General features: G+C 38.6%; 1 protein-coding gene across 1 annotated transcript in view; it reads right to left on the bottom strand.

Moving 5' to 3' along the window:
- CNKSR2 (connector enhancer of kinase suppressor of Ras 2) overlaps positions 1 to 15654 on the bottom strand; it is a 196807-nt gene that overhangs the window by 165872 nt on the left and 15281 nt on the right. The window contains exons 3-4 of the mRNA XM_026846267.1: positions 14024 to 14226; positions 2380 to 2467 (exon numbers count right to left, since the gene is read on the bottom strand). Of these exons, the coding sequence (XP_026702068.1) occupies positions 2380 to 2467; positions 14024 to 14226 (291 nt within the window). The remainder of the gene's footprint in view (positions 1 to 2379; positions 2468 to 14023; positions 14227 to 15654) is intronic.

The raw sequence follows: 15654 nt of genomic DNA, 5'->3' as shown, positions 1-15654 counted from the left end.
GGGGGACACGGACGACCACAACAACACTTAATTCTATGAAGAAACACTGATATTGCAATTAGCCTCAAAACATGCAAAAGAATTCAAGCAAGCCAGCATAATTTTAGCCTTTTTTCCTCCATCTTGACTAAAGAATCATTTTTTGTTAATAAATCTCAATGTTGGCTGTAACTCACACAACACAAAAAAAAACCAGTTTTCAATCCTGCCAGCGCTCAGTTACTGAGGTGAATACCATAGTTCTATTTTTAAATTGTATGAATGTTTTAAAAAAAATAATAAATTTAAATGTATAAGAAAATATACAGACTGTGTATTTTTTAATAAATCATTAAACTTTATAAAAATGTTATCTACTGTTACAAGAACATTTGTAACATTGCCTTCTGTAAGTCTTTCACAATCAAAAAAAAATTTAAATTAAATTATGAATTATTGTTAGTGAAGTACTGTAAAGCACTTTGCATACAAAAGAAAACAGATTCTGAGAAAAAACACCTGATAAGGTGATACTGAAACATTCAATTTACAGCCTTAAGAAAGCACAATGAGGATTTTCAGTTGTGTTTAGTGATCATATTAAAAAAGCTCAGGGAAGACATTTAGAATGCTACATTGGAATGCATTTGTTTTAAGTAGAGATCAAACCACATGTGTTTGGGACTACTAATGGAGTTTTCATTATAATTCTTCTGACTACAGCCCAATTCAATTTCAGAGCATGCTACATTTAGGCACATAAATGCTCCTTCTGACTTCAAAGTATGGATTCATGTACTGAACTGCTTCCTGATTGGGGTAATCATGTCAGTTTTGGCAAAGAGAAAACTGTTCTTCAAAGGTATTAAACAGTAACACTTTCTCTCATTCACACTGAAAAATATACATAGAGAAATATTTAGCTACACCATAGCGAAATAGCAGTATCATGGATAGGGATGAATTTGTAAGAGAATGAACCGATATTGAGCTAATTCCTGAGAAATACTGCTTCAGTTGATATTTCACCCACTTTCTCACTACTAGTGGACACATGACAAAGATGCACAGCTACTTCTGTAGAAAATTAACAGTTTGGCTAAGGGGGAGGGATGCCCCCTGTGCCTCCTTTTCCCAGAGTACTGACCCCTTCTCACAGCTCAACAAGGGCACAAGCAGCCACAGGACAACAGATAAAAAACACGTGTTGTGCAAAAGGCAGCCAAGAAAACTAAGGCCTGGGCTCTTCTTCCACAACCACCACCACTGGCACCTCAGTCCCAGTTTGAGGCAGGGTGACAGCAAGAAGGCTGGTGGGGAACACAGGGCGGATGAAGGACGGGACTGGCAGGACATCCCTTGGCCCTTGGGCCTGGGAAGCAAACATGCACCCTTGCTGTGGGCCTGTGGGGAGGGAACCTTGCTCCATTTACATCAAAAACCCCAACATGATAGAGGGAATATGATTATTACTGCTAATATTACAGAAAAGTGAGAAACTTTAATTTCCTGAGCTTGAACACATGGTTTTAGCAATACTGCTCTTATCCAAGGTGGGAGGCAAACCTTTGCCAGGTGGGAGGCAAACCCAAGTAAGCATCAGTGCTGCACACAATTCCACACATTATGGGCACTGCTCCACCGCATGGTTACCTGATGGTATGAAATGGTACTAAGACCCTTCACCATTGTCTGTAGCAGACTGGTCTCAGAAATGCATGCATCAGGGTAAATGATGACAGAATAGAACTACTTTAATTTCCTAGGTTACTTCTACAAAATTTGATATCAACATTAGTTTGAACTTGCAGCAAAAGAGACTTTGCAGTTTCAGCTGAACAACAAAGATAGACAGACGTACACCAACACAGAGAAGCAACAGAAGGGTGGGGAAGGTTCTCTAGATTGCACTCCCAAAGGAAGCCTGTTAAGCAAGTGCTTCTCAGTACCTATTCTGGATTTCTTGAAGGTAGGATGTACGAAACTGTATTAAAAATATTCTAGTGTCATGGGGAGGACCATCTAAACAGGTGTCTAGATAACACAAATTGTGTGAAAGAGCAGATGACTAAAGTCCAATACATACAGACTTTTTTTGAACCAGACAGTTAATCAAAAGTTAAAGACAAAATATAAGAAATTAAATATGCAAATTATCAAGTAGGTTTTGAAAACTTATAGTGATATTAGACTAGAGAACCCAAGATGAATATTGAGGTATACACAATGCAGTATTATAAAACCAGGAAGCAGAATTTTTATAAAGCATTTACTAAGTACTAGTATTGCCTTATTTTTGTTAGACAGTGATATAAACAAAGTAACACAAAATTGTGTGAAGAAGGTAATGGCCATTTACAATTTAGGAAAATATAAATTACTAAGCAGATGGTCTCATACCTGTTGTACTATTGTTGTTAGTTCCAGACAGAGCTGTATGACATTATTTCTTGTTACTGAGTAATCTGTGACAGCAGCAAAAGGTGATCTAAAAAAAAAGAAGAAAAAAAAGTGTTGAACAGCACTTGCATATATCCACTTGCTTCACTGGTATGCAATATCCTTAATACACATTGTTTCTATAGATATTAAAAGTCACAGAGAATACCCAAAATGCACTATTAAAATTGTAAAATACAGGATACATATCCATGGAAAATGTTCATCTCTCCTTGGTTTTGCAGTTTTTAAGTTCCTCTTCAAGAAATTCCATTTATAAAAGCATTATTTCTCACAGCCTTACAGTTTACTTCTAGACTGCCTTTAGTCCCCCAGAAAAAGCCCACCTTGTCTTCTGCATTTGTTTGGGAATACCCTCATAAAGGCAACCAGAGGCACTGTTTCCACCTGTGATATGAATGGTGTCCAGATGTGAATCAGATCAGAAAAGCATTTGGCCAATTTACTGGGATTCTTGGGACCTGATTTAATACCTGGTAAAAATACTGAAGAGACTCAGAACAAGTAAAATCTTTATCCAAAGGGGAGAGCAACTTAGAGCCAGGGATGCATCAACACTCAGAAGCAGCTGCAAAGGCTAAACTGGAGCACAGGTCTCACATCCCCCCACACTGTGCTACAGTCAGGGCTGAGTGAAAAATATAATCCAGCATTTAGAGGCATCACCTACATGTATCCTATACCTTAAAACTTCATGTTAGAATGTTTAAAATGCTTGCCTATCTAGAAGTTTGCTTGCCTTCTAGAGGCACTGCTAAAAAGTATTTGGTTAGTGAGGCTGGCAGACATCTGATTTCTGTACTACAAGTCTGTGTTAAACTATAAACTCAACCTGGACTATTTTCTAGATTCAAGAAGTGGCCAACGCTATGCAGGACTGGTATTTTCTCCAAGAGGAGTCAAGATTTTGACTTCATCAGTGTTGCAAATGAGGTTTTTATGGGCATTATTACCGTCACAAAGATGGCATTTCTCCCTAATATGCCTGCTTCAAACATTTGAAATAAAAGAAGGTGGCAAAGAACAACAAGGATTGTAATGACTGAATAAACTAACAAATCATGCAATATGCAAAGATTTCCAAATACTTCAAGTGCAGTTGCCCTTAAATTAAGCTGGGTGACTAGTCCCTTCCCCAACTGCATTTAGACTAGGTCTAAATAAGGTTTAGACTGGGTATTAGGAAGTATTTATTTCCAGAAGGGGTTGTTAGGCGTTGGAATGGGCTGCCCAGGGAGGTGGTGGAGTCCCCATCCCTGGAGGTGTTTAAGAGTCGGATAAACATAGCACTGAGGGATATGGTGTAACTGGGAACTGTCAGTGTGAGGTTAATGGTTGGACTGGATGATCTTCAAGGTCTTTTCCAACCTAGACCATTCTGTGTTTCTGTTCTTTCATCACTTCTAAGAACATACATATTCATATATACCTTTAAGAGTTTTACAGCACTGGCTGGCATTACGACTTTATCATTTAAGCCTAAAGACAAGTTTCCAGTGCAAAGAACTCCACTATAAGCATGTCCAAATGATTAACTACAAATACAGTTCTACTGGTTCTTAATAGGTTTCCAAATTTCTTTTCCATATGCAGAAATTCTGAAATTTTAGAGCAGACAGATTTGGAACCCTCCTGTCTCTGCCTGATTCTTCTAATGGCCTCTTTCTTCCCCAGGGCTCCCAGTCCAGCCCTGATAGGTCATAAGATAGAATGAACTTTGAGGTGCATACTCAAGTCTAGCAGCTTTAATTTGAAGCAATACATCATACAGCAACATATATTTTCTGTCCATATTTTCTAGGGGGAAAAGCAGTACATTCTTTTTAAAATGAAAGTACATAAATTGGAAGCTAGGCAGAGTTTAAGAAACATAAAAGCAACAAGAGAGTGAGGACTCAGTAGACAGCATGTGCATAAGTTCTAAAAGATGCCTTACAAAAGCTATTTGACACAGACATATAACCACAATTCAAAGTCCAAGTTTTATGCAGTATATGGCAACTGTACAGTAGGTACACACCACAGCAGGCCTACCCACAGACACATGCACAGATTAATACTGAAGTTCAGGAGACATGAGCATATTAAAGGATAAAAGGTAACTGAACTGCTTGGTTATGAACCATAATTGTGTTTTAAGGCAAAATGTACAAAACCACCAATATTTTTCCTTTCAAAATTGTAACTGTTGAGATTCTAAAATCTACCTGAAACCTTGATTTGAAAAGGTCATGTTCATTTATGGACTCACTTTTATTGAAGATGAATGGAATCAAATCAGCAAATGGTATTAATTTACTTTAAGTATCGATGTTAATACAATTTGATCCTCAAGTTACACAACTGGAATGTATTTGACATTTCAAAGCCTCCAGCATTTCTCTAAACAAAATCGCATGGTAGGCTTTGGCTTCTAATACCACACCATCTTCCTTCATACTTTCACAATTTAGTTTGGTTTCATGGTTCATGAAGAAAATAATGACATTTTTACCTTCACTGCTTTTAGTGAAGATCATTAGAAATGCCCCAAATAAACTTTGTTGCATAAAAGAACAGGCAAAAGGACTGAGACATTACTCATTTTTTTTATGCTGAAGTTTACATAGTGAAGATTTACTGAAAACAGCACATGAAGCAGGCAGGAGGGAGAAGCCTTCTAAAAACCGATAATACTTTGAGAAGTGCTTCACAACTTGAAAAGATAAGGAGACAGGTCCATGTTACATGGACTTTGCTCCTGCATAAAATGTACAGGGTCCTCAAGCTGCCTCCTCTATAGGTCTCTGTAGCTTATAAACAGACTCCCTCACATCAGTTTCTGCCAATGCCTCTCTGTGGTATTGCTGCAAATTGTACCAGTAAAGCTGTAGTTCCCTTTTCTCCCCCTCTCCAGATCATTTCCCTGGAGGCAATTTGCATGCACAACTACACAGCCACTACTGCATAAGCAGCTGAGGAAATGGTAAGGCCCTCTTTAAATATTTACTACCAAAGGAAATGTATTTTGGTATTACATCCCAAGCTTCAATTTCAACAGTGAAAATCCAGCAAGATTTAGTTTAACAACATGCCAACTGTTTCAACCAAAATGTCAACAGAAACTTCATTGTAGGATCACTGGATTTCATAAAAGACACAGTGTGAAACACCAGTCTGACAAAAAACCCTTTTCATTGATAGTATATCCACTGACTGTATATTTTATACAGCACAATATTATTGACTATGAACAGATGAAACAATATGTGTAAATGCAAATAAAGCCTACACACACTGTAACTTTTCAACTGGCTGCTAAAAAACTTTCCTTCTCAAGGCAAGAAACACACCAAGTAAAAGGAATTCCTTGTTTAATTAGCCACTTGTCTCTACTTTTTAAAAATTATTTCCTTGGCTTGGCTGAGCCATTTCTATCAGCTTCCAATTGCTACTCTTTTCTTTCAAAGCCACATCTTTCTCATTCCCTTGGACCTTCAAGTCTCAGGTAGCTACTACGGCTCCAGTGAAGAGAAGTCCCCGAGAACTACAATTTTCAACATGTGTGCTGTCCAGTCCAGTGTTCTTTAAGTCAAACAAGAACTACAGAATTGCCTTAGACTGAGACTGTATGTTGCTCCACTTCTGCTGTGATATTGGCCTCAGTGTCCCATCGTCTCACCTCTCAGCCATTTCCCAGACTTTTTCCAACATATACTTCCCTATTCATGGAACATTTTTTACTCAGTTTCTCTTGTAATTTACTTGCTCTTCCTTCAAAACCTCCCTGTGATTCTCTTCCTTTGCAACACCCACAGGAAAAAAGCTTAATAACTCCACAGTGCACCTACCTGACCATATGCTCTTGCCATTCATATGCACTTCAAGACCTCTGCTGGTTTCCCCCTTCCATTCTCTGTCTACCCCTTCCACACCTGATATCTTAGGAAAAGGAGATTTATGCAGACACATCAGTGCTTCTGCACACATTCTCACCTTTCCTCCTGCCTTCTCCTTTCCAACATTTGAAGCCATTGGTGACTTTCAAATCACTTTCACAAATGGGTGGGTAATAGGTTTCAAGGATAATTAAGTTCATACATGTTTTGTGATCGCGCATGTGGCTGGAAAAGTGGGAGACTTACAATTTTTCCATTGTGCAAACCCACATTGGGAGCTGGCACCTTATTAGACACCACAGATTCCAGAGATGAAGAGCTTCTAAATACCTCAGTGACAGGGAAAAAACCATTACAATTGGTGCTTACTTTTTTTTTTTTTTTTTATAACATTGAAGTCAACTTCCAGACTCTAATCTATAGGAAATAAGGTTTTCCTAACACCAGGCATGACAGAGATACTAGTTCTGGACACATTTTTTAAAGCAATATTTGAAATAAATAATAACCACCTCTGAAACACGATTTGTTTATACATGTGTAATGCAGGCTGTAACACACATGTGTGTATGTATATACTTTTATGAATTGAGACCTAATTAAATCTTCAGCAGTTTCAGCATCTTTCAGAATGAAAAAAAATTGTATTATCTAACATTAATTAATTAAGCCACCCAGAAGGATTGGTAGAAAAAAACCAGCTACATCAATATAACATAGCTAATTCCCCCCCAGAATTAAGAAATAATATGATCCAACAGCTATTAATACTCATTACCAATTGCACATAAAGGAATATCCCTCCAAAACAATTTTAAAAAGATGTGTATTATGAAGAAGATGCATACACTTGGTATTTCTACATTATCGACATTTTCAGCCTCATATGCTTTAGCCTCCTCATCTGTCTTCTTCATATAACATTTGTTTAGGGGTGAATGATACAGAGAAATAACTATTTTACTTTTAAAAATTACAAAATACAGACTGCTCTTAGTAAAAACATTGCCCAAAATAAAAGTTAATCATATTTCACCACTAGTTGTAGTACCAAGATACAATAGATACACAGATACTGTGAGGGGTTTAAAACTACCATCATACTTATTTTAGCATCCTAACAAGGGAAAACATCCTCAGAGCAGTTTGACACAATAGTCCAAAATCTTTTAAAGAGAGAAGTAACCAAATCAGTAATATAACTCAGTCCTCAAAGGTAACACATTAAGCTCAAATAAAATTCTAAATGTACAATATTGTTACATATATATTTGTGCCAAATCCATCCAAGATTCGTAGGTTCAGCCTCTCATTAAACAAACATTTTATTTGTACTTCTACTGGAACTGCTTTATGTCAAATCAGAGAGGAATGCAATAAAAATCACACTGGATAAAGGAATTCTTTAAATGAGTGCTCTGTTAAACATTTACAGCTGTTGCAGTAGCACAAGACTGTAAGTACCATAAGCATTCTTAGGCAGCACTTACTAACAGGTTTGGCATACCATTCAAACAAGCATAAAGGGGAATGCATAAAGGAAATGTAAGATTCACAGGTTTAAGACTGAAAAGCAATTGAGAAAGTCCATTAGTTGTGTGGTGAGTAAAGAATCTCTAAACTCTTTGGTTTCTTTTTGTTTGGGTTTTCATTTGTTTTCCCCCACCATCTTGTGCATAAAGCAGATATACCGTGTCATGACAAGCAATAACCAAGTACGGCTAACAGGACTGTATGAAGTCTCTTATAAAGAGACTCTAAACCAGTAACACTTTGTAACTAAGAAGTTATGGGCTTACAAACATTCAAGCATTGTTTTCCCAGTGAATGCTCCTCTTTACTTAAAACTACAAAATAGTCACACCATAAGCATCACGAAGGCTCATTCACCAAAAACAATGAGACAAAGAAATCCAGCTGAACACATTTTACCTACAGTGGAAGAAAATGTCTGCATTGTGTATGTCACCATGGTGAAAAGAATGAGATCCACTTTAGAGTGGGGATTGTGTTCTGCTACCACAGTGCTTTCATACAAAGCAGGCTTAAAGACTGCACTGAAGCTGAACACCTAGAATTGTTCATACATAAACAAAGAGCGTTTACATCATTGCAGGCTGCACTTCTCCGTAGACAAGGCAGCATCACCAAAAGAAGTTTACACTGCCCACACTAAGGCTTGGAGGTCCTGTTCTGATGTTCATACTTAACCACTGAAGCATTAACTTTATACACAGATTTTAGCCTTATTTAATAGGATTTATGTATACATATAAGTGCTTTGCAGAATATTAGCACATTTAAGCCCATGCCAAAATGACTCGCTCACCTGGGGCCAGAAGTCAAAGGATTACACTCCACCACCCTGTGAATGGTCCTACAAGCAGACCTAGACTTGCCAGAAAGGCCTCTTACTCTGAAATTTTACATTTTGTTACTACTGTCAGCAATTTGACCTATGTCTTTTATGACCACAATTTTTATTTACAGTTGCACTTTTTGTTCATCTCCTTGCTCCATTTTATTCATGTATCATGTGTCCAGACAGCAGTGGTAAATTAATCAGACTGGTGCACATTTGCCCATCTGCTAGCTTTTCTCTGGCTGCAGCCTGAAAGTCTTGAGTGCAAAAATCTATCTTCACAAGATCTCTTTGTCCTACTATGTAGACTTCAGTGTAATCTGCAGCAGCAGATTAAGGTTTTTATTTCCAAAAGAGGGATAGTGCTAGGGTGAAAATCAAGGGATACAGGAGAGTTGTGAAAGACATATTGAATCAGTGCCCACACAGATGGCTCAGTCAAACAGTACACTAAGAAAATTCAGTGTTCCCTGACAAATCCTAATTCATGACCATTGACACAGCAACAGAGTCAAAATGTTGTAGTAATTATCTCATGGGAAGTTGATTGTATTTTTTGGAGGTGAATGAAGACAACATATCAAACCACAAGCAACATAAAAGATGGCACCAGCAAAAGCAAGGGATGCAAACAAGCTGTGTGATGACAGAGCAAGGAGACAAGATGGGAAGAGACAGAGCTCATACAGCTGCCACCAAATGTCAAACCAGGTCAAGCTCCCTCAGGATCCTTCCTCTCCCACAGAGCATTACAGTTCTTCCCAGCTAAGACTATATTAATGAGCTCTACCTGTTAAATCTAGCTGTTCCATGAAAGAAAACATATGATGTACGGTGGAACCTGCAGGGGGAAAATGTGGTACTTAAAGGATTTGTAAAAGATGCTTTTGCTCCCAAGGTTGCCTTCACTTTGCAGCAGCCTCTGACTCATTAGGAGACAAACTCAACACTCACCGACGTGCCAAATTCTGATGAAAATACTACCTTCTGTCTGTCTGTCAGATGGTTTGTAAGTTCTAGGAGAAAAAGTGTTGAATGAATCTGAGCACCCTTCACTCGGTACTTATCACAACTTCAGTAGTACCACCAATAGGTAGTAGCAAATTAGTAGAAAAAGAATGAGATGAAACTACATTACAAGAGCTGGCTCTGTCTTACCCAGAGATAAAGTTAGTTATGTGCGTTGCTAAATGCTCTAAACTTGGAGCTCAGAAGAATTTTCTGTGATACCTATGATGTCATTGATTTTCAGTTCATATTTGCCTCTGGACAAAAACTGGTGGAACTTTTTACTGCTGTCACTGAAGATGCACGTAACATGGTAAAATCCTAATGTAATTTTGTTAAATATGAAAAAAGTAGTTTGATACTCAAAATCCTCTAGGTGTTGAGTTTGTCTCCTAATGAGTCAGAGGAGAAGACAGATTTTGTAGGTAGAGAAAGTAACAGGAACTTAAAATTAGTCTAAAAAGTTTAAGGACATAATCCGTTTGTGTGATGACAGTTTCTTTATAGGACATTATTGGAAATCTATTTCATGCTCCTCAAAATCATCAGCCAACCTCTTCTGAAAATGTCTAGAATTTACAAAGTTTTCCAGTTCCTAAATGAAACTAAACCAGAAGATTTTTAAAGCCCGGCAATAAGAGTTAGCCTAATCTTCAGTAAAACTCAATCTCTCAGTTTTGGGGCCACTCCTATTTAACATCTTTATTGATGATCTAGATGAGGGGATTGAGTGCACCTTCAGTAAGTTTGCAGATGACACCAAATTGGGGGGGAGTGTTGATCTGCTCGAGGGTAGGGAGGCTCTCCAGAGAGACCTGGACAGGCTGGAGCCATGGGCTGAGGCCAACTATAGGAGTTTCCATAAGGCCAAATGCTGGGGGCTGCCCTTGGGCCACAACAACCCCCAGCAGCGCTACAGGCTTGGGGAGGAGTGGCTGGAGAGCTGCCAGTCAGAGAGGGACCTGGGGGTGCTGATTGACAGCCCGATGAACAGGAGCCAGCAGTGTGCCCAGGTGGCCAAGAAGGCCAATGGCATCCTGGCTTGTGTCAGCAATAGCGTGGCCAGCAGGGACAGGGAAGGGATCTTACCCCTGTGGCACTGGTGAGGCTGCCCCTTGATTCCTGTGTTCAGTTTTGGGCCCCTCACTACAAAAAGGACATTGAGTTACTCGAACATATCCAGAGAAGGGCTGCAATGCTGGTGAAGGGTCTGGAACACCTGTCCTATGAGGAGCAGCTGAGGGAACTGGGGGTGTTTAGTCTGGAGAAGAGGAGGCTGAGGGGAGACCTCATCGCCCTCTACAACTACCTGAAAGGAAGCTGCAGAGAGCTGGGTTTGAGCCTCTTTAGCCTAGTAGAAAGCGACAGGACAAGAGTGAATGGCCTCAAGTTGCGCCAGGGAAAGTTCAGACTAGATATTAGGAAGCATTTCTCTACAGAACGGATTTTTAGGCATTGGAATGGGCTGCCCAGGAAGGTGGTGGAGTCTCCATCCCTGGGAGTGTTCAAGAGTCGGGTCAATTTAGAGCTTAAGGATATGCTGTAGGTGGGAACTGTGCTAGGCAAACGGTTGGACTAGATGATCTCCAGGGTCTTTTCCAACACAGATGATTCTGTGTGATTCTGACATGCACCTGGAAGTAGGACTGCTCCAGGCAGAGACCTGGAACAAAGAGCATCCTTAGATTGGCCCTGAACAGTGGCACTGCGAGAGCCACAATGAAAGTAACTCAGCAAATCACGATTCTCGCACTCCTTCTGATAACTGTGCCTGGCCTAACAAGGCCCTTATAGACTGTGTCCTACAGAAACATCGTAAAAAGAGAGCTTGCTAGAGCAGCAAGTGGAGCACCAATTGTATGGAGTCATCACCACTCCTACATATAAAAACCACATCATTGCATTTCTATGCAAGTTGGTGCTGCTGCTAGCTGCTTTTTCCAGAATGCTTGAAAAATACTGCATAGGGGCCACCCAGTATGGATCTTACAATGGGATGGATAACCCTGATAGCTACTTTATTCCTCCTAATGGTCTGCTCTCCCCTGTCTCGCACCCCAGAGATGGAACTGGTGTTAGGAACCAAGCAAAAACCTAAGATTTGGGGCCCAGATTTAATAGTAACAGCTGTGCAGAATAAAATTAAATCCATGTTCCTGACTTTAAATACTTAATTTAAAAAATCTTTCTATCTCCCCCTAGTGGCACCAATAGCTTCTTAGAAGGAATATAATAAGCAGAAATCTATTGATCTCCAGATGTTCCCACTTCCTGAGAAAAATGAAGTCATTGGCCTGCCTTCATCCTGATTTGGGGGCTTCACAAAGAAGGAAGAACAAACCTAACCAAAATATCCATACACTCATAAATCAGGAAAGTCTAAAATGTTACAGAAAACATTTGCCAGAATCAGGTGTTTAAGTTACACAGTTCTTCAAAAGGACTTTCCCAGAAATCTGAAGGAAATTAAAATATCACTTCTAGGAAGCCTTATTCGGGTACTAAAGATGGCATTGCCAAAATGGCTGCCCTCATTTTTAACTTCTTGGAACTTCTGGGTCTGATCAGCAATCATTTCAGCTAAACACAAAAGTCATTTGGACTTCACTGGGACTGGAACTGATATGCATGTTTTTAGGAATTATTTTAGAGATCTTCCCCCACTGACATTAAAAGCTGCTAACAGACTTATCTCTGCCAAATGAAATATAGCTGCCTTTATAAACATATTTTTACTAAGACATAATTCTTAACACACTTCTGAGCTACAAACAAATTTTACAGATTGGATTTGTCTTTTAATACTAAAATTGCATAATTTGCAGTGCACAGTACTACAGTGACACATTAGCGTTCAGATTAAGATTTTTCCTAGCATCAACTCTTTTTTCCTGAAATTCAACTACTGAATTCATATTAAGATGCCAAAAACATGCATTTTTTCACTGTATTAAACGTATATATATGTGAAAGTTTACTTTTTAATACTAGACTATTTTATTAAAAAAAAATCTCAACTTTGTAACTAAACAGTCTTTAACAATCAAGGTTATTTCTAAATAAAAAGAAGTGGCAAACACCTATCTGCCTATGTAAAAGAACATGGCTTTCTACTTTTCCTTCTGTTTTAAAGCTCAGAATGATATGCTGTTCTCTGCCAAAAATTATTTGCAGGAAAGAAAGTGAAGCTACAGGTCTTCCAAGTAACAACAGGCTAGAGGCAGAGCTAAAAATATATTCTCAATTTTTCAAGTCTCAGTACTAAATTCTTTCCACGAGATTGTATTGCCTCTCTGCCATCTAATGTTAAACAACTAAACAGAAATGCAGGAACCCAACTTTAGGTAACCTGGTTTTGAAACTTGGGGAAAGGCTAGAAAGGGAGGAGAAAAGAAGCAGCAGTGGTAGCTGCAATCTATTGAACAAAAGAAAGAGTTTGCAGTTCAGCTTAAGAAATGGGAAAAAATTCATGCCTCCTCTAAACCTTTCATATAGAAATCATTTATGGGACAGAAGCCAGTTTTCCTCAAGAAAATGAAACACAACAAAACCCACATCAGCAAATCCAAATAATTCTGTTGGATTCTAAGAATTACATAGGGATCATAGTTTGAATAAAACTTCAGCTGCTGGATACAAAGTAAATACACCTTTAAATCAAGATAAGCATTTTATTTTCACTGATAAAAATGCACTGTGATGAATTTTATAAAGACATACAGGGAGACTAATTTTAACCACTTCAGGAGTTTAAATGATCATCTTAAATATCTGCATATTGCTCTTACTGCCATTAAAAAAATACCACTACAGATATAGTAAATGAGAGCACTTAAGTCCTGGTCTCACATACTTTCTAGACAGGTCCAACTACATTTACAGTTTCAGAGGTATTTCATTGCCATTTAAAAAACCTAAAATGCAACATGCATGTTTATACACACACACAAGCACACACGCACTGGAAGTATATATTGACACCTACATAATGAAAAGCATGATCACAGTTTTGTGAATTTGATATTATCAGAGCAATAAATCTGAGTTATTCAGGTCGAAGTGTTGTTCTATATCAGTAGTAAAATACATATATAACCTAAAGATGTCATCCTGTTGCTATATTGTATTTCCAGATATGTGTAGGGTTGAAGTGCATTTAGAAGTATTGTACTGAGATACACAGTGCCTTAACAAGAAAAAAATGCTACAAACATCTTCTCAAAATTTGTAAATTAATTCTGCTTCCATTTCAATGTCTACTTTGCATTTTGTAAAGAAGTTGGAGTTTGTGCATGTACATGATCTGGTTACCTGTGACACATTTGGGAGATTTTACCTGTCCAACCAAGCCAGCAGACTTTTAGCTGCTCCAATCAGATCCACTACCGACGTCAGAAAATCATTTGGTAATTTGCGGCTGGTCCTTCCATCATAGTGACCACTCCTCCTCCTCCCAGTGATGAAGTTCTGCAGATTTTTGGCAGATGCATTCAGTTTGTGAGAAAGGGTTTTCAGATTTTCTGTTTCCAAACCATAGTTCTGCATTTAAAAAAAGACAAAGAAAGTTAGGTTTGCAGCTGAACACAAAGTACTGAGAACAGCAAGACTGCTCTTCTGCTTCAAAACTTAACCATTCCTCATAATTAAGGTAGAATACACCCACTCATTAGTTTTTAAATGTATGGAATGTTCTGTTTCTAAAGTGCATAAAAATAGAACAAAAGAGCAAAATTACGAGTGATCTTTTAGCTGGCTTTAAGCCCACTGAGGAAGACATTTCAAAATGAAGAAAAAAACCTAGTCTGGAAGATTGATTTTCAAAGCTGTACATCACTCTCAGTAGATCAGATGATAACTCTCAGTAGATCTGATGGTTAGGGATCAGTCTCTCATGTCTGTACTCACATCGACTTCTAAGGTCATGTTAGGCAAGAGGGCTTGCAACTAGCAGAAGTATGCAGTATGGACACAGTGTGACACACAGATTGCTTTTGTTGGTTTCAGTGAAGGAAGCATGTTCATTACCTTATTTTTATTCTTATTAGCAGTAAAGGACGACCAGAATCACAGACCAGAGAACACAGCGCTACGCTGATCAATGTCTATGTTGCCCTTTTAAAGTCAGGTTGTAAACTCTGCTTCCATTTAAGAGTCGATCCCTTAAACTTAAATTGCATTCCTTAGCTGTGCAGCAGACAGAAATAATTATGCAGAAATATTAACAAATAGTACTTGAAAATCCTTCACATATACAAATGTTGCTGCAACAGCACTAGAGAATGCCCTAATTTAATGTTTAATTACAGTATAATATAGTACTATCAGTGATTTCTTTATTTCTAGAATAGATTTGTTTTCCTCACAAATGCAAAGAATAATAGAGTTATTTCGAAAGAGATCTTCTTTTGCCTTTGTAAAGGAATAAGCAATTGCATAGGCTTGAGCTTATTATTCCTGTAAGAGAAAGATGGGACTTCAGAAGATGCTTCTCACCTTAAAAACATCACAGGGCTACAACATGGGGTGCTCACAACTTGTTCAGTTGATGGTGGAAAAGGCTACTTACTATCAAAAGCAGACCATTTCCTACCACAAACGATAATGAAGTAGCATGCAGAAAGCCCCTCAGCTGCACACAAAAATCTACCACCCAGTGACCCTCCCTGTCCTTTCCGGCTCTCCTCCAAGGGCCCCAGTTTGGTCCCCATGCTAATCTGTTCACAAGAGATGGGACAAGGGATATATTTGCCAATGCTAACCTAAGACCACTGAAGCTTATTTACCTTAAGTCTTTTTTCTATAGGAAAAGGTGGGGTGCATAGTGTGATTATTTACAGCAATTGTCATGCTCCTAATCCAAACCACCAACTAAACAAACTTCATTCCTCTTTAATTAACTGCAGGCTGAAGTGCTCAATCACACTGAAGCTAGGCCCAGTGAGCCCCCAGCACTCCTACAATGTCCAC

Source organism: Athene cunicularia (assembly GCF_003259725.1).
Source record: "Athene cunicularia isolate RWA chromosome 1 unlocalized genomic scaffold, athCun1 chr1_part1, whole genome shotgun sequence".
NCBI lineage: Eukaryota > Metazoa > Chordata > Aves > Strigiformes > Strigidae > Athene > Athene cunicularia.
This window is presented reverse-complemented; position numbering and strand designations above follow the sequence as displayed.